The sequence below is a fragment of the Theropithecus gelada genome, chromosome 10 (genome assembly GCF_003255815.1).
Source record: "Theropithecus gelada isolate Dixy chromosome 10, Tgel_1.0, whole genome shotgun sequence".
NCBI lineage: Eukaryota > Metazoa > Chordata > Mammalia > Primates > Cercopithecidae > Theropithecus > Theropithecus gelada.
The window spans coordinates 90,242,022-90,261,708 of record NC_037678.1 but is presented as its reverse complement, the minus strand read 5'-3'; the positions used below and the strand labels follow the sequence as shown (position 1 = coordinate 90,261,708).

General features: G+C 45.5%; 1 protein-coding gene across 1 annotated transcript in view; it reads left to right on the top strand.

The window, feature by feature from the left end:
* Window positions 1–19,687, top strand: part of C10H20orf78 (chromosome 10 C20orf78 homolog) — a 50,175-nt gene continuing 30,488 nt past the window's right edge. The window contains 3 exon segments of the mRNA XM_025398151.1: window positions 1–33; window positions 4,672–4,730; window positions 10,664–10,687. Of these exon segments, the coding sequence (XP_025253936.1) occupies window positions 1–33; window positions 4,672–4,730; window positions 10,664–10,687 (116 nt within the window).

Genomic DNA, 19,687 nt, shown 5'->3' with positions numbered 1-19,687 from the left:
ATGTTCCAGGTATTTAAGCCACATGCTGGGGAGGTAAGAGATAAGCCTCATGCTGGGGAGATAGGAAGATGGGACACAAATCTAGAAACTACCCATCAACAGTAGAACAGATAAATAAATTATGGTATATTCATAAAATAAAATATGATACAACTAAGAAGATGAATGAGCCAAAAGAAATGCATGAGTGTTACAGAGACAGCGTGGAGCCGAAGAATCCCGACACAAAATCAGAGTGCATGATTTTGTTTACAGGAAGAACAAAAACTGGGGAAACTAAAGGATGTTATTTTTAAGTCGAATTGTGGTTTCCCTGGGTTCGGGGACTAAGTATTGATGAGAAAGGGGAGAAGGGACATCTGGGGTGCTGGAAGGGATTCTGTTTCTGGATCTGGAAGTTGGTTTATGAAAATACGGGTGCCTGTAGTTTACGAAACTTCCTCAAGATGAACACAGGATGCATGCACCTTCTGCAGTATGGGTGCTGTCAAGAAGTTTGTCAAAAGGAAGATCTTTCCTGTGGATCATATGAGGCAAAAAAAGGAAGATCCTTCCATTTGAGTTGCAGAGATGGGGAAGAAACCCAAACAGGCTGGCTACAGGATCTGAGGGAGGGGACTACATTAATTTTTTAGCTTCCACTTTTATCAGCCTGCTCAAAGCAATGCCCCAAACAAATTATATATTCTATGTCCCTGCAACTTCATGAAATAGGGATCCGTACATAAAAACGTGTTCCCCTGAGAGCTCCAGGAAATGGGTTTCACGCACATCAATCAAGACTGCAAAAGGGGCTAGGCGTGGTGGCTCATACCTGTAATCCCAGCACTTTGGGAGGCCAAGGCAGGCGGATCACCTGAGGCCTGGAGCCTGAGACCAGCCTGGCCATCTCTACTCATAATACAAAAATTACCTGGGCGTGTAACTTTTGCCTATAATCCCAGGCTGAGGCAGGAGAATTGCTTGAACCTGGGAGGCAGAGGTGGCAGTGAGCCAAGATCGTGCCACTGTACTCTAGCCTGGGCAACAGAGAGAGACTCCATCTCAAAATAAATAGATAGATAGATAGATAGATAGATAGATAGATAGATAGATAGATAGATAAACAAAACACAAAAAACCAAAAAAAAAAAAAAAAACAAGCAAAAAGTCTCCACTTCCTTATTAAAGGAAGATTTGAAAGCATGCACACACACACTCAACAGCCTCTAACGGCCATAATTTGTAGCCTGGGCTGAACCACAGCACTATTTCAGTCATCCCGTCTGCCCATTTTGTGGCCTCCAAGCTCTACCCAGCCAGAATTCACCCTATGAGCCCCACTGAGCAGTAAGCAGTTATTTACTCCATCAATACTGACTGAGCACCTGCCTCCACCCAGGCCCCGTGCTGGGTGTTTAATCTGGCAGCAATCATAGGAGGCAGGGAACACGATCCCCATTTTTACAGATGAAAAACTGAGATTCAGGGACATCAGAGCACTTATCCAAGGTTACAACTGGGTGGCAAACAGGGGAGCTGCAGTTCACCCCTATGCACCATTCCTTGCTAGAAATTGTAGCCTTGATTTTCCAGTTATCTAATATTGCATAATGAGGCACCCCAAAACAGTGGCATAAAACCAGAACAATGATTTGCTCATGGATCTGGGGGTTAACTGGGTTCCACTGGGCAGTTCTTGCTCAGGGACTCCCATGTGTTTCCAGAGACATGCAGTGTCTGTGGCCCTCTCCAGAGATTCCTCGCTGGGAGTCCCGGCATCCCCGAGCATCTCTCTCTGGTCTCCCCACATGGGGACCTCGGGGTATCAGAACTTCTCACAAGGGGCAGAAGTCTGCAAGAAACCAGCAGAAGCCTAGAAAGTCATGCAGTGTCACTTCTGCCACATTGTGTTCATCGAGGCGGCCAAAATGGCCCACCTCAGCTCAGAAGGAGGGGACCTGGATCCCACCTCTTGATGGGAGGAGTAACAAAGAATTTGCAAATGTTTAAAACCACCACAACTGATAAGTTTGTCACAGAGGATATTGACCACGATGACTGTCTTCACATTTCCACTGTCTTCCTTCACTTCTGATGTGCACTTTAATGCCATATTTCCTACTTCTGAGTTTGGCCATGTCACTTGCTCTGGCCTGTGGGATGTTAGCCCAATGATGTGTTTCCCCTCTGCCATCACCATGGGGAAAATGTGCCTGGACCATGCCACTGGTCTGAAGGGGAGTGTCTCAGTTCATTTTCTGTTGCTTATAACAGAATATCTGAAACAGGGTAATTTATAAGAAGTGAAATTTATGTCTTACAGTTCTGGAGGCTGGGAAGTCAGGGGTCACGTCTGGTGAAATCCTTCTTGCCAGTGGGGACTCTCTGAAGAGTCTCGAGACCGTACAGGACATTACGTGGTGAGGGAGCTGAGCATGCTAGCTCAGGCCTCTCTTCCTCTGCTTTTAAAGCCACCAGTTCCACTTCTATAATAACCCATCAATTCATCAATTCATCAACCTATGAATGAGCTAATCTATTTGTAAAGAGAAGAGCCCCAATCACCTCTTAAAGGCCCCACCTCTCAATACTGCCACATTGGGGATTGAGTATCCAACACATGAAATTTGGGGGATACATTCAAACCATAGCAGGGAGGGAAAGGAGATGGGAGACTGGAGGGGCAGGGCCCAGCCAGCCTGAATTAGCAGATCCTCAGTCACACCGCAGGTCCATGAGTATAAATCAGTTAAGTTGCAGAGCTTTGAGATAGCTTGTGACTCAGTGTTTTTGTGGCTCTAAGTAATTTGGACACTGCCACTCAAAAAAAGACATTGGAATCCAACTTCAGAGAAAATATTGGGAGATATGAGAAACCTTATAACTAATCGTATGTCACAGAGTTATTCAAGATGAAGAAAATATAAACAGGAGACAATTTTAGATACCGGCCAAACTGGTCAGTGACATCTCAGAAAGTTTTTCAAGGTTCTGTGCCTATGCACTCCACCAAATGGACTTCTCCAAAGAGACTCCCACCAAAGCTATAACCAAGTCCTGCCCAGGGCTGTCTGCCTTGAACAACTCATTCATTCAGCTCATTGTGATGCTTCATTCCCAGGGCATGTTTGATGTGCAGGTGTGTGCAAGTGTGTATTGAGCTTTATGTGTTGTGTGGGTATGAAAATGGGAGAGCATCTCTGAATGATTCTTTGTAATAAAGAAAAATGGAAATTCATTGCACACTGGTCAGTCATCTTGAACTCTGATACCGGCTACTTCTTTAAAATAAAAAGGAAAGAAATTTTATTTTCTCTTTACTAAATTTTCCTTGGAAAAATTATTGCCTCTACATTCTTGGCTCATTTATTCCACCCCATTTCTTATGGGGCCTCCCCTTACCACCACCCCAATTTTATCCCCAAGAAACAATGGGAAGTAATCAATGAGAAGAGGCTGGAATCAGACATAGAGAGCTTTTAAGCTTGAAGGAATGTGAGAGGACACCTCATCCAACCCACCTGCTTCCCTGAGAGGCGGGGCTTGAACCAAGAGAGGGCAAGTCGTCTCCTGGTGACCACACAGCGAGGCTAAGAACCAGCTTGAAGTAGAGCTCAGGCCTCTTTCAAGAGCTTCCCTGGAAAACTGGTGAAGCCAACCAAAGCACAGCAACCATGGCTTTGCGTCATTCAGTTTTTCTTCTCTGGATTTCAGTTCATTCATCTCTAAAATGCATGCCCTGGATTAAATGAGTTTCAAAGCCCTGTCTAGCTCTTTGATTTTTTTTTCTTTTTTTTTTTTAAAGTAATTTAAAGAGGAGGGCAGGAACACTAAACCTCTCTCAACAAGACACCTGGAACCAAGCAGACCCATTTCCACCTCAGCTCCACCATGACCTTGTGCTGTTATGCAAGTCACTTAACTTCTCTTCCCCTAAGTGACCCAGGAGGCAGAGAAAGTACCTACTGTGTCCACACATAATTCAAAGGTACCAAGGGATTTTTTTCCAGCATAATTTGCTATATGGCAGTTATATTTATTAGAGAGATACTTTCCTGAATACCTCATGTAAATCCCAGCTCACTTAAGTCCAGGCCAACCTTTCCATAGTAACGACACAAAGCATGGTGGGTTTCCCTTTTACCAGCTGAGAACAGCCCCATCTTGGACAAGTTTCAGCAAAGTTCACAGACCAGTCTATCTTAATGCTTTTGAAATGATGAGATTCCCAACTCTCTTTAATCTCTTGGTATTCTATTTCATATTTGGGTTGTAAAGTGAGACTTTATTTTTATTTTATATTAAACTATTTCAGAATCACGTAATTTGAATTTACATAAAAATAACCACAGTTATGTATAATAATGTTGAAAAATACACATCAAACTAGTCATTGTGGAGAAACACCCAGAACTTGATTCATCTATCTTGCACTTGATTTATGGTTTAGCATAGTTTTACTTTTTAAGTTTTTAATTACATGGGTTGGAAGTAGGGGGAAGCACCACCACCTTTCTAAGGCCAAAACCTCAGCAGGTTTTCACCCTCCCCATGGAAATGGAGCTAATTTCAGAAGTAGTAGTGACAAGAAATAAGATAATACATGTTAAGCCCTGAGCGCCTTTTATTGTTGTCACTGAGCTAACTTTCCTTTTCTTCGTTAACTTTTAAATACTGATCTGTTTTTAGGATTATAAATATCCAAGGGAAACAGAGACCATCTGGACTCATCCCTATATTGGGGAAGGGTACCCCAAGAACCTTTGGAGAGGCAAGGATGGCATTGCGGATCTGGGCACCACATTCTCTTATCCTCCAAACCGCTTCCCATGGCACACCACCACAAGCCCACCCAAGCACACCATCCCTTATCCACATATGTGTGGCCTTGGGATAACTTTAGACTTGGAATAAAAAGCGGTGCCACTGGGAAATGCAAATGGTGGCTTTCCTTCTTCCCTGGGCCGTTTCTCCCTTTGAGTCTGTTTAAGGACCTATTAGGCTGTGGCTTGGACAGACACTGAGATGAAGCCCTCAATTCCATGGATCAGGGTTTGTTTTTAGGTCCTTGTTCACTGTCCCTTCATTGATGTCATGGAGCCACCTCCATCTTGATGGTCACCATCAGGGTTTGGAGGAGTCTGGGGTTACACACTTCAAGATGGGGAGAAACCCTAAATCTTTCTGGCAACTCCAGCCTTAAGAGTGCCATTTTCCACCCAACCTTCTTTTCCAGAATAAAATAGGGCCAGCATGGAGTCCACCCCATAGCAGGTGGTTCCAGGTCTCAGAACATGTAAGGATGACCACCAGAGTTCTGGCTTCAGTCTACAAAGCCTGGCCCCAGTCTCCGGCCTTCTGCTACTGACCCCCTTTCTCCATCTTCACTGGTCTTGTTCTGTTCCTGGAACTCATCATGCTCTGTGAGCCACAGGGCATTTGCACATGCTCTTTCCTCTGCCTGGAATGGTCTCATCTCTGCCCTATCTCAGGGACCCCTCACTCATTCCTCTGATCTTGTTCCTCAGGAAGTCTGTCCTAAGCCCCTACAAGTCTATGAAGAGTCCCTCAGCTTTCCCTCCTGAGCCCTCACTGTGTGAGTAGCTAGGCACTACACTGGGAGTTCCCTGAGGATGGGAAGTGTATTAATCCATTCTCATGCTGTTAGAAAGAACTACCTGGGACTCAGTAGTTTAAAAAGGAAAGAGGTTTAATTGACTCACAGTTCCACAGGGCTGGCAAGGCCTCAGGAAACAAAACAATGGCAGAAGGGACAGCAAACATGTCCTTCTTCACATGGCAGCATGAAGGAGAAGAATGAGAGCCAAGTGAAGGGGGAAGCCCCTTACAAAACCATCAGATCTCACGAGAACTTACTCACTATCATGAAGATAGCATGGAGAACCCATCCCCATGATTCGGTTACCTCTCACAAGGTCCCTCCCACCACATGTGGGGATTATGGGAACTACAATTCAAGATGAGATTTGGGTGGGGACACAGCCAAACCATATCAGGAGGTGTCCATTTTGCTCAGTCTTTCATCCCTTACTCTCAGCACAGGGCCAAGAAGGTACATTAGGTAGTAGTTGCTTGGTAATTGCCACAGAATGAATGAATAAAGGAATGCTTGTGGGCTCAAAACATCAATGTGTTTTCCCTTTTCCTCATGCAAAGAGCAGAATTCCACAAAAAGGGGATGGCCAAAGCAGGAGGTACTGTCCCTGGACTGCCTTCCCAACTCCAGACTTCTCAAGCTCCCCGAAGACCCTTCTGAATCCCACCCATAACCGCACTCTGGAGGCACCCCTGTAAAGGCCTGATGTTTTTGTGTCATCTCAAGACTTCAGAGGAGACCCCACACCAGGCCCTGCCCGCAGTAGGCTCCAGTCCTGCTTTGCAGGCCTCGGGGGGCTCCAGTGAGAAACGCCCAGCTGAAAAGCTATGGAGCCCCTTTGCCTAAAAACTATGCTTAGTCCCTGGGGACGGGATCAGTCATCCACAGCCTCAGCATCACGCAATATGCCCAGGTAACAAACTTGCACATCTGAATCTAAGATAAAAGTTGAATTTTGTTTTTTCCAAAAAAGAAAAAACTTGCTTCAGCTTTGCTCTTTTCTTTATTGATGAGGAGAAAGAGAAAGCACGGGCTCTACTCCCTGCCAGCTGAGATCCCCGCCAATACGAGCAGTTCTCCAGGAACAAGCATGAAACCCTGCAGAAAAACCCACCATTGTCCCACTTCATCTCCTCAGGCTACAAAACAACAGCAAAGGCGCTTTGAGACGGGCCACTTTCTGATTAGCCCTTTAAGGGAAAACCTTTCCTCAGCAGGAAATGACGTTCCAGAGGCTGCTGGACAGAAGCATAGAAACAACTATAATCCAACTGCCCCTGAGGAAGCCACGCAGTCCCTCAACACAGCATGTTCCTCAGTTTCTCATGCCCCCCCATCTCTGTGGCCACTCCAGGATACCCCACCAAGAGCCTGCGGGAACACCTCCCAGGGCCCCTTTCCAGCCCCTTCCAGATCTCATCCTGGGCTTTGGGAGCCTTCAGCTGTTTCCAAGAGTTAACTAAACATCAATTTAATTACACTGCTGGGCTGTATAAATATTATGCTCTACAAAATGGTACCAAGCAGATATTTTTAGGAGGTCACAGATGTTTCTTGTGATTAGCCTAGTTACAGGTCTGGAAGAATTTTTTTTTTTTTCCTTCAAAGAAAAGTCAGTGAGGATTCTCAGCTGTCATTTGGGGATAGTTCCCGACATGGTTAAGCGCTGTGCTTGTTAACGGCACACCTGGGAGACTTCGTTTTTGTCTCCTCTGCCCTGTGGCTGTCAGCTTCCCTCTGAAACCCAGCAAGTGGGGCCCAAAGTCCAGGATCATGGAGCAGGTGAACCAGTGACCCAGACGCCAAATCCCAGCAAGGGTTGTTTATCTACCTCTGGACTTGCCCTGCCTCTTGATTCATGCCACAAACATTTATAAAGCACCAGCTGTGTGCAAGACACCACTCTGTAGCTGCCACTGCAAACTTAGATAAGACACTAACTAATATTAAGTGACAAAATGAGACTTCTGTTCCCACAGGTATACAAGAGGGCTCACAGCAACACTGTTTAAAATCACCCTAAACTGGAAACAATCAAATACAATGGAACACTGCTCAGCAATAAAACAAACGAATAGTAACTGTGCACAACAGTGTGGATGAATCTCAGACACTGAATTCTGAGTGGAAGGCTCCAGACACAGCGGAGTGTGCACTGCACGGTCCCATTTATATAAAGCACAAAAGTAGACAAAACTAAAGTCTATGGCGTTAGAGTCAAAATAGTGGTTATCCTGGAGGCAATAGTAACTAGAACGGCGTGTGAGTGAGGATTCCTGGGGCGCCAGTCACACCCTATTTCATGAACCAGATGTTGTGTTGGTTACACGGGTGTGTTCCATCTGGGGAAGTTTGTGAGCTGCACACTTAGAATGTGTAGACTTCTTCCTATGATGTTATTCTTCAATTTAAAAAATGCATTTAAAAATAAGTAAATAGGTCGGGTGCGGTGTCTCACACCTGTAATCCCAGCACTTTGGGAGGCGAGGTGGGTGGCTCACCTGAGGTCAGGAGTTCGGGACCACCCTGGCCAACATGGCAAAACCCAGTCTCTACTAAAAATACAAAAATTAGCTGGATGTGGTGGTGCACACCTGTAGTTCTTTAGAAGGCTGAGGCAGGTGAGGTGGAGGTGGCAATGAGTTGAGATCGTGCCGCTGCACTCCACCCTGGGTGACAGAGCAAGACTCCATCTCAAAATAAAATAAAAATAAATAAAACAATAAAGTAAATAAAAGCAACTTGCCCAATGGGGCAAGATCCAGCCCCAAGCAGTCTACTTCCAAAGTTCGAGTTCTAACTGCCGTGTCCTGGTGCCCCTTCAAATGCAAGCGCTGCTGGAGGTCGCCAGTACTCAGCACTTGCTCTGATCCTTCTCTGGACCTCATCAACAGAGTTGCTGCACCTGACTTCCAACTGCTGGAGAGCTTTCTCTCAAATGCCCAGACCCCACTTGCTTGCATAAGAGGCAGACCAAAGAAGCCAGGGAATCAAAAACCCCTGTCCCAGGAGCAGCCCTGTATTAGTGAGAGTTCTCTTAGAGGGACAAAACTATATATTTTTAGGAGTTTACTAAGTATTAACTTACCTGATTACAAGGTCCCACAAGCTGCAAAGCAAGGAGAGCCAGTCAGAGTCCCAAAACTGAAGAACTTGGAGTAAGATGTTTGAAGGCAGGAAGCATCCAACAAGGGAGAAAGATGTAGGCTGGGAGGCTAGGCCCGTCTTGCCTTTTCATGTTTTTCTGTCTCCTTTATATTTGCTGGAAGCTGATTAGATTTTGCTCACCAGATTAAGAGTGGATCTGCCTTCCCCAGCCCACTGACTCAAATGTTAATCTCTTTTAGCAACACCCTCACAGACACACCCAGGATTAATTTTTTTGTATATATACTTTAAGTTCTAGGGTACATGTGCACAACGTGCAGGTTTGTTACATATGTATACATATGCCATGTTGGTGTGCTGCACCCATTAACTTGTCATTTACATTAGGTATATCTCCTCATGCTATCCCTCCCCTCTCCCCCCACCCTACAACAGGCCCTGGTGTGTGATGTTCCCCTTCCTGTGTCCAGGTGTTCTCATTGTTCAGTTCCCACCTATGAGTGAGAACATTTGGTGTTTGGTTTTCTGTTCTTGCAATAGTTTGCTGAGAATGATGGTTTCCAGCTGCATCCATGTCCCTACAAATGACATGAACTCATCCTTTTATACGGTTGCATAGTATTCCATGGTGTATATGTGCCACATTTTCTTAATCCATTCTGTCATTGATGGACATTTGGGTTGGTTCCAAGTCTTTGCTATTGTGAATAGTGTCGCAATAAACATACATGTGCATGTGTCTTTATAGCAGCATGATTTATAATCCTTTGGGTATATACCCAGTAATGGGATGGCTGGGTCAAGTGGTATTTCTAGTTCTAGGTCCTCAAGGAATTGCCACACTGTCTTCCATGATGGTTGAACTAGTTTACAGTCTCACCAGCAGTGTAAAAGTGTTCCTATTTCCCCACATCCTCTCCAGCACCTGTTGTTTCCTGACTTTTTAATGATCGTCATTCTAACTGGTGTGAGATGGTATCTCATTGTGGTTTTGATTTGCATTACTCTGATGGCCAGTGATGCTGAGCATTTTTTCACGTGTCTGTTGGCTGCATAAATGTCTTCTTTTGAGAAGTGTCTGTTCATATCCTTCGACCACTTTTGGATGGGGTTGTTTTTTTCTTGTAAATTTGTTTGAGTTCTTTGTAGGTTCTGAATATTAGCCCTTTGTCAGATGAGTAGATTGCAAAAATTTTCTCCCATTCTGTAGGTTGCCTGTTCACTCTGATGGTAGTTTCTTTTGCTGTGCAGAAGCTCTTTAGTTTAATTAGATCCCATTTGTCAATTTTGGCTTTTGTTGCCATTGCTTTTGGTGTTTTAGACATGAAGTCCTTGCCCATGCCTATGTCCTGAGTGGTATTGCTTAGGTTTCCTTCTACGGTTTTTATGGTTTTAGATCTAACATTTGAGTCTCTAATCCACCTTGAATTAATTTTTGTATAAGGTATAAGGAAGGGATCCAGTTTCAGCTTTCTACCTGTGGCTAGCCAGTTTCCCCAGCACCATTTATTAAATAGGGAATCCTTTCCCCATTTCTTGTTTTTGTCAGGTTTGTCAAAGATCAGATGGTTGTAGATCTGTGATATTATTTCTGAGGGCTCTGTTCTGTTCCATTGGTCTATATCTCTGTTTCAGTACCAGTATCATGATGTTTTGGCTACTGTAGCCTTGTAGTATAGTTTGAAGTCAGGTAGTGTGATGCCTCCAGCTTTGTTCTTTTTGCTTAGGATTGTCTTGGCAATGCGGGTTCTTTTTTGGTTCCATATGAACTTTAAAGTAGTTTTTTCCAGTTCTGTGAAGAAAGTCATTGGTAGTTTAATGGGGATAGTGTTGAATCTATAAATTACCTTGGGCAGTATGGCCATTTTCACGTTATTGATTCTTCCTATCCATGAGCATGGAATGTTCTTCCATTTGTTTGTGTCCTCTTTTATTTCATTGAGCAGTGGTTTGTAGTTCTCACAAAGGTCCTTTGAAGAGGTCCTTCACATCCCTTGTAAATTGGATTCCTAGGTATTTTATTCTCTTTGAAGCAATTGTGAATGGGAGTTCACTCATTGTTTGTCTCTCTGTCTGTTATTGGTGTATAAGAATGCTTGTGATTTTTGCACATTGATTTTATATCCTGAGACTTTGCTGAAGCTGCTTATCAGCTTCAGGAGATTTTGGGCTGAGATGATGGGGTTTTCTAAACATACAATCATGTCATCTGCAAACAGGGACAATTTGACTTCCTCTTTTCCTAACTGAATACCTTTTATTTCTTTCTTCTGCCTGATTGCCCTGGCCAGAACTTCCAACACTATGTTAAATAGGAGTGGTGAGAGAGGGCATCCCTGTCTTGTGCCTTTTCATGTGTCTGTTGGCTGCATAAGTTTTCAAAGGGAATGCTTCCAGTTTTTGCCCATTCAGTATGATACTGGCTGTGGGTTTGTCATAAATAGCTCTTATTATTTTGAGATATGTTCCATCAATACCAAATTTATTGAGAGTTTTTAGCATGAAGGGCTGTTGAATTTTGTCAAAGGCCTTTTCTGCATCTATTGAGATAATCATGTGCATTTTGTCTTTGGTTCTGTTTATATGCTGGATTATGTTTATTGATTTGTGTATGTTGAACCAGCCTTGCATCCCAGGGATGAAGCCAACTTTATCATGGTGGATAAGCTTTTTGATTTGCTGCTGGATTCAGTTTGCCAGTATTTTATTGAGGATTTTTGCATTGATGTTCATCAGGAATATTGATCTAAAATTCTCTTTTTTGTTGTTGTGTCTCTGCCAGGTTTTGGTATCAGGATGATGTTGGCCTCATAAAATGAGTTAGGGAGGATTACCTCTTTTTCTATTGATTGGAATAGTTTCAGAAGGAATGGTACCAACTCCTCCTTGTACCTCTGGTAGAATTCAACTGTGAATCCGTCTGGTCCTGGACTTTTTTGGGGGTAGGCTATTAATTATTGCCTCAATTTCAGAGCCTATTATTAGTCTATTCAGGGATTCAACTTCTTCCTGGTTTAGTCTTGGGAGAGTGTATGTGTCCAGGAATTTACAGGATTAATACTTTGTATCCCTCAATCCAATCAAGTTGACACTCAGTATTTACCATCACAAGCACTCAACCAAACACTGATGGGATTTAGTTTAAAAATTCTGCAACTCCCTCTTTCCTTGGGCTGGATAACACTGAGTGGTGTTCTGCCCTGTCTCCCTGAACTGCTCTGTGGGGTTGAGCCCCTCAACAATGACGTGCTCAATAATATGCCCTGTATCACCTTCCTTTCCCTCCCTGTCCCACTGCCCCACTCCCCAAGGGGTATTTCCTGGAATCACCTCACAAATCCACAGCTGGCAGTTGCATATTTGCCCCAGGGCCTGCCACTGGAGCGTGAGGTTCAGGAAGCCCCTTCTCAGAGAGGCCTTCCCTGGCCACCCAGGTCCCTTTAGCCACATTCTCTTCCTTTCTCAAGTGTCTTCTCTGGTTATTTGTTTGCTGTCTATTGCTTGTTTCCCCACAACCCACCCACAACCCTCATCTGGAAAGACAAGCTTCAGGAGAAGAGAAACCTCAGCTTGCTTGCCACCAGCTCCTCAAACCAGGAGTGATTTCCAAAATGTTTCATAACCATATGGCAAAGGAAAAAAATCCATCAGAATGGGTCACTGAAAAACCGGAATGGTGTTTGACCAATCAGAACCAATCCTGGCCTCATATATCCCAGCTTACTATCAGCCCTGCCAAAAGTAATTCACTCCTAAAACATCATCAGTGCTCAAAAAATATTTTTTAGACAAATAGATTAATTGCTCAGTCAGTCAGTGAACAGATGAAACTAGCAATTCATGACTAAAAATCCAAGATCTTCTCTAACTTAAAACCTGAATAAAAACCTTGCCGTCTTTGGTGGTGCTGTCCTGGTTCTTGTGCCAAAACACACGTGAACAGATCCACCCATGGGAGCTGAGACAGTCCTACTTCCCTGTTTCTTGTTTGGAGAATGGAAAAAATCACCTGCAAAATCGTGAGGTCCCTAAGAGTTGCCCTAGGATCCAGAATCTCAGTCTGGTCTCCATGCAGCCAGGCTCACCTCACTGAGACTCCCACAGCGGCCGTGAGCCATTTGCTCCATCCTTCCTAGGGCACAGTGTGCATCAAACCCTGTTCAGAGACAAAAGAGGTGGGATCTCTGGTAGAGCTCTTTTAGCCCAACCTCTGCCAGTAACCCCTTCTAGTAGCCTTGCCTAGACGTGCCTTTAATCTCTGAACCTCAGATTCCTGCTGTCAGGATTATCTTCCAGTGGTCATCTTCTTGGGTGGAGGGAAAGGGCTCCATTCACCATTGCATCCCAATGCTTAGCACAGAGCCTGGCTCATAGAAGATGCACAATCAACAGCTAAATGAATGAACTGTTCAACCAATGAAATGATAACATTTCAATTCTAGATGGCATTAGGTTCTTACAGTGCCCAGGTCTTGTGCTCAGTGAGAGCTTCCCATGTACCACCCACTGACTGAGCGATGCAGGTCCTTTGGAAGGTGTGAAGCAGGTTGCAAACAGAGAATGAAGGGCTACTTTCCAGGGATGTCCAGCATATAGGCTGACACACTCTCACCTCCGAGCTGTCCCTGGAAGGAGCCCTTCACTTCAGCACCAGGTGTCCATGGTCATCACCTGGGCCTGATTTCCCTCCTCCCACCCTTTGGCAGAGAAACAGAAAGACAGGTAAGTGTCGGTTTTATGGGTTTTATTAACACCTACATAAAACCGGCGGGGGCTCGGGGGGTGACGGTTTCCCAGAAAAGAGTTTCCTTAACCTCTAACAGAAAAGTGATACAAATCCTTCATCAGAGTAGGTTTTCTGTCTCCTTCAAGCAATGAATGGAATATTCCTGGTTGTAGATAAACTCAAGATTCTTGTTAGGAGACCTAGGACCCCACTGTGAGCCTTCCACTCTCCTATCCCAATTTCTGATGGTGGCAGAAAGAACTAATTTTGTAGTTCTCTCTGTTGAGTCCCAATTTAGAGCTAGGACTCTGTCCCAGATCAGGCAACTCTTAGTGTCCCAGAGGGAAAGAACCTCATGCCTGTCACGGTCTGGGGCCCCTCACATCATAGCACTCTCTGCCGGGCCATGGGCAGATAGAAGCCTGCAAGGACAGGAGAGTCAGAAGAAGCAATGGGCTCAGGCACTCCGACCCCCACCTTCTCCTGTCCCATCAGTATCCCAGCTTAGCTCCTGGCTCCTGGAATACTGAAGACAGGCAGGACTGCTTGCTCACACAATGAGGAAGAATAAATCCTGCCTCCAAGGAAGAGGGGTTCATGTTGCATCCTTCAATTGTAAAGTTGCCCCTTGTGAGATTTTTCCTACAGAGCATGGCCAAATGTGAGAAAAGTTTCAGTTGGGCAAGTCAAGTCAACCTCTTACTCTTCAGGAGGGCATTACTTGAAGGAGAGATCTATGTTCAAAACACAAGGTGGAGAATCATATCTGGGGTTGGCTTCCATCCCTGTGAAAAGATAAAAAACCACAAATGGAGGTAGGGCATGTACAACATGTACAGTGATGCTTGTGTGCACATATCTGCAAGAAAACACAAGAAGCTGGTAGCTGTATGTGTCTTTGGGGAAGAAAATTGGGGAAAGCAGTCAGGAGAAGTATAAAGAACTGATTTTTCTCTGTATACCCTTTTCTATTATTTTGATTTTTTTTCCACGTGCATTTTTTCTAATTTCAGGCTTTTGTCTATTCATTCAACAAACATTTTGAGAATCTAGTGTAGGTGCCAGGGATTGAGAGAACGAAGCAAAGTGAAAGCAGGCAACAGGCAAGGGTCCTGACTGATCTCTGCCCTCAAGACTCACAGGTCTTGAGAGGTCAGAGGGAGCCATGTCACCTGTCATCCAAACTGCGCCTCTTCTGAAGAAGGAGATTCCACTAACTGAGCATCAAGACTGCAGGGCAAACTGGGAATGTCTTAGACAAGCCAGGGCATTTGTGTGGCCCAAATAGAACCACACCTATACAAAGGCAGAACACTGAGCTGGGAAAAAACCACACCCATACAAAGGCAGAACACAAATTGTGGGAGAGAAAGACAACAGCTCAATCAAGGCAGTTTCCTGGAGGACAACCTTGAGGACACGCATGGAATGTAGATGGTGGAGGTGGGGGAGTTGGTAGGATTGTGGCCTCCAAGAAAATCCTACACCTCAGTCTTCAGGACTGTGGCTAGGATGAGATATCACACCCATGAATACATTATTTGTCTTAGTGTGGGCTCTATCACAAAGTATAGACAGGCGGCTTAAACAACAGACGTTTATTTCTCATCATAGGAAGCTGGCAAGTCCAAGATCAGGGTGCCAGTCTGGTGAAGGCCCTCTTCCTGGTGTACAGATGGCCACCTACTTGCTACATCCTCATATGGCAGAGAGAGTAAGAAAGCGGACAGGGGATGGAGAGAGAGAGGAGAGAGAGAGAACGAGCGCTCTGGTCTCTTCCTCTTATAAAAACACTGATATGGTTTGGTTCTGTGTCCTCACTAAATCTCATGTGAAACTGGAATCCCCAGTGTTGGAGGTGGGGACTGGTGGGAGGTGATTGGGTCATGGGAGTGGCTCCTTCATGAATGGCTTAGCGCCATCCTCTTGGTGCTGTTCTTTTGATGGGGATCTCACAAGATCTGGTTGTGTTAAAGTGTGTAAAACCTCCCCTGCCCAAGTCTTGCTCCTTCTTTGGCCATGTGAAGTGCTACTCCCCCTTTACCTTCTGCCATGATTGTAAGTTTCCTGAGACCTCCTCAGAAGCGGAGCAGATGCCAGCATCATGCTTCCTAGACAGCCTGCAGAACCATGAGCCAATTAAACCTCTTTCTTTATAAATGACCCAGTCTCAGGTGTTTCATATAGCAATGTGACAACAGACTAATACAGACGCTAATCTTGTCATGGGGGAATCACTTTTGTGACTTCATCTAACCCAATTACTTCCCAAAGGCGCCACCTCCAAATACCATCACATTGGGGTTCAAGGCTTTGGCATATGAATCTGGGGTGACACATTCACTCCACAGCATTACCTTACATGGCAGAAGGAATTTTGCAGACATAATTAAGGTTATTAATTCATTCACGTTAAAATAGGGAGCTTACCGTGAATTATCTGAGTGGCCCAGTATAATCACATGAGTCCTTTCATGAAGAGGCAGAAGATGAAGACAGAAGAATTCAAAGAGATTCAAAGCCTGAGAAAAGCTCAACACACCGTTGCTGGCTTTGCGGATGGAGGAGCCACGTGGCCAGCCTCAAGTTGCTGAGAGCATTCTCGGCTGATAGCAAACAGTCCTATCACCACAGGATGGTGAATTCTGCTACAACCTGAATGAGCTTGGAGAAGATTCTCCCCTCAAGCCCCCAGAGAAGAGCCCAGAGTGGCCAACACCTTGAGGTCAGCCATGGGAGCTGAGACTACAGCCCAGACTGCCTGGAATTCTGGCTTCCAGAAGCTGCGAGCTAATGAATGGGTATTGTTTCAAGCCGCTTAATGTGTGGTAATCTGTTACACAGCCATAGAACACTGACAGGCGAAGAGTAAGACCATGTATGGTAGGAAGCCATAGTCATGAGCCCAAATACCCACAGGGGCCCTGCAAGACTGGCCCAGCCCAAGGAAACTGCAGCCACCAACTCTCAGCCTCAGAGCCAGGGAGGCCAAGCGGGAAGGAGTGGGGCCTGGGTCTATCTGGAGAACCCACTCGCTCCACACCCGCAGCTGTTGCCTGGCAGGAATACAGTTTCAGTGTATCCAGATGACCCAATTTTTAAAGAGAATACAGAAATCCAATTTTTTATATACATTGTCCTAATTCAAACTTTACTAACACTGTGTTGGTCCACCTTGTATAGACCAAACAAAACACAGATGTGTGTTTTGAGACACATGTGACCTTCCAGGGCACCAGTCGAGTAGAGGAGAAAAAGCAGGAAAGTCCTTAGAGGCGGTGGGGAGCCAGTCTAAGTGCCTGCCCCTTCCTCTCAGCCAGTGGAGAAGAGACTCACATGCATGGGAAGCCGACTTCCAGCCAGGGGCTCTGTCGGGTTGCCCAAGTGAGGGCTCCCCAGCAATCCACTGTCAAGAGGGCTCCTGGTCCCATTTACAGATGAAGAAGCTTGGGCAAGAGGCGGTTCAGTGCCCACCAGTGGTCAGACAGGTGTAAAATAGTGATGCTGGGCTCAAAATTCCACTTCTGATTCCAGAATCAGAGTCCTTCCAGCAGCTTCCCGTGGCATCCAGCATCGAGCGTTTTCTTGAGATTGAAAGGGGTTTGCGGTCACGTTTCTGAGGCCTGGGTTTCCCACTCCTCACTGGTTGACCACCTTTCTCTCCCTACTCCAGGCTCCTGCACCTCCATCTCTCCAGCCCCTGCCCCATGGCTGCCCTTCCCCACAGCCCTTCCTCACCCCCTGCATCCCAGCCTCTCCGATTCCATTCTCACTGCTTGCTTGTAGCTCAGGCTCTCACTTTCCCAGTTCCAAATTCTTGAGGAAGGAATTGAGTTAGTTCAGGTCACTTTTTTTGTCCCAAGTCAGAATAGGTCCTAGGTCAGATGCCAGCCCAGGCATGAGCCTGCATGACCCCTCTGCCCACTCTCCTGCCTCTAAGCAACCTCCATCTCAGGACCAAACAGCAGAGGCTACGATTAACACATGGTATGAGCAAGACTTCCAGGTAGTAGGGGCTTAGGTGAGCCATTTCTCTTAAAAAGGAATGTGGCACGGCCGGGCACGACGGCTCAAGCCTGTAATCCCAACATTTTGGGAAGCTGAGACGAGGGGATCACCTGAGGTCAGGAGTTCAAGACCAGCTTGGCCAACATGGTGAAACCGCGTCTCTACTAAAAACACAAAAATTAGCTGGGTTTGATGGCTGGCGCCTGTAATCCCAGTTACTAGGGAGGCTGAGGCAGGAGAATTGCTTAAACTTGGGAGATGGAGGTTGCAGTGAGCAGAGGTTATGCCATTGCACTCCAGCCTGGGGCACAAGAGAGAGACTTTGTCACAAAAAACAAAAGAAGAAGAGAAAAGGAATGTGGCACAATGGCACCCCAAACACCTGCCGGCCCCATGTCTGACACTCAAACATGGTTGAATGGGAGAGGCCTGGGCCAGTGGAGCTGAGTGCTCACAACAGAGCTCAGAATCCACTGGAAGCCTCTGAGACATTCACAGGCTGGGGGCACTGACAGGAACAAGATGCAGATCACCCCTTTAATGACGCACGTGAGAGAAGAAGCCAGGATGTGCACTAAGTCCATGCCCATCCCCTTAGCAATGTCTAACCCTGGAGTAGAGCACTCTCAGGACAAATGGTCTCTTCCTTTCCCACAGACAGGATGATATTTGGTAAGCAACAAGTTCTCACTCTGCCTTTGTCTAATATGAAATGGAGGAAGGCCTCTGCAGAACTATCCAAATCAGTCAGGAGCTGAACACTAAACCAAGACGAGGTGAGAGGGCTCATCTTGCTGAGAGAAGGGGAGAGTTGAGGATCCTTCCTCTTCAGGAACACAGCCACACAAAAGCCTTATTTCTAAGGGAGGGTGGCAGGTTCTTAAAAACAACGCAATTAGCTTATATGACACATAATAAACTGCATGTGTTTATATGCAGTGCACAAGATGATGCTTTGACCTGGGAAAACATCACCACAATTAAGATAATGAATATACCCACTACCCCCAAGTTTCCTCATGACATTTGTCATAATCCTTCCCCATTTCCCCATGCTCTTGTCTCTTGGCAACCACTAATCTTTTTTTTTTTTCTGTCACTACAGTTTACATTTTCTAGTATTTAATCTAAATCGAATCGTATGGTATGTGCTCAGTCTTCTCTGGCTTCTTTCACTCAGCATAATTATTTTGTCATTTATCGACAATGTTTTTTGTGTGTACGCCAATCATTTCTTCCTTTTCGTGGTTAAGTAATATTCCATGGTATGACACCGCACAATTTGTCCACCCATTCACCTGTTGATGAACATGTGGCTTGTTTCCAGTTTAGGACTACTCCCAACACAGCTGCCATGAACAGTCACATGCATGCCAGTGTTTATTTTATGCTTGTACATATGCTTTCTTATCTCTTGACAAGATACCCAAGAACAGAATGGCGGGATCATTTGGTAGGCATGTATTTGAGCACGGCAGTTGTGATGAAACTTCCACCCAGGTTTCAGAGCGTCCACACTGTGTAGGTGTTTGAGCATGGCAGTTGTGATGAAACATTCCTCTAGGTTTTGGAGTGTCCGCGCTGTGTATATTTAGCCCACAAGTTAAAAGTACACACAAACCACATGTGAGCCAAGAACACACACACGCTCACCCACAAGGAGTTGCATCAGCTGCATCGGACTTCATTCTGTTCTCCCAGACAACATGTGAAGGGGGCTTCCGGAGGGGAAATCTCCCAGGCTGCCCTCTGATTTTGTAAAATGTTCAACACACAAGCTCCTGACAGCATGGATACTTTAGAGATGGCTCACACAGGGCTGTGGAATCTGGCTCTGGGAGATCCTTTAACTAATGGCACCATCTCATTGGCTTAGAATAGAATAGTTAGAGTCAATACTGAGGGCTTTGGCATGAAGTGAAGCAGAGCTGGAATTCTCTAAGGGTGGTGCCATCAGCGTCACCTGGGAACTTGTTAGAAATGTGCATTCTCTCCAGCCCAGATCTCCTGAGTAGAAGCTCTGAGATGGAGCCCATCAATCCAGACTTTAACCAACCTTCCAGGCGATTCTGATGCATGCTCCAGTTAAGAAACACTGGCCTAGAACACCTCCCAAGCCCTTCAAGTCTCCTGGAATTGAAACCATCAGAAGTTATAATACACCAAGAGCACCATCCCCTCTATTGCCTGGGTTCCACCCACAGACCCGGGGTGCCCAATTTGCTTAGCTCCCCGCAATCTCATAG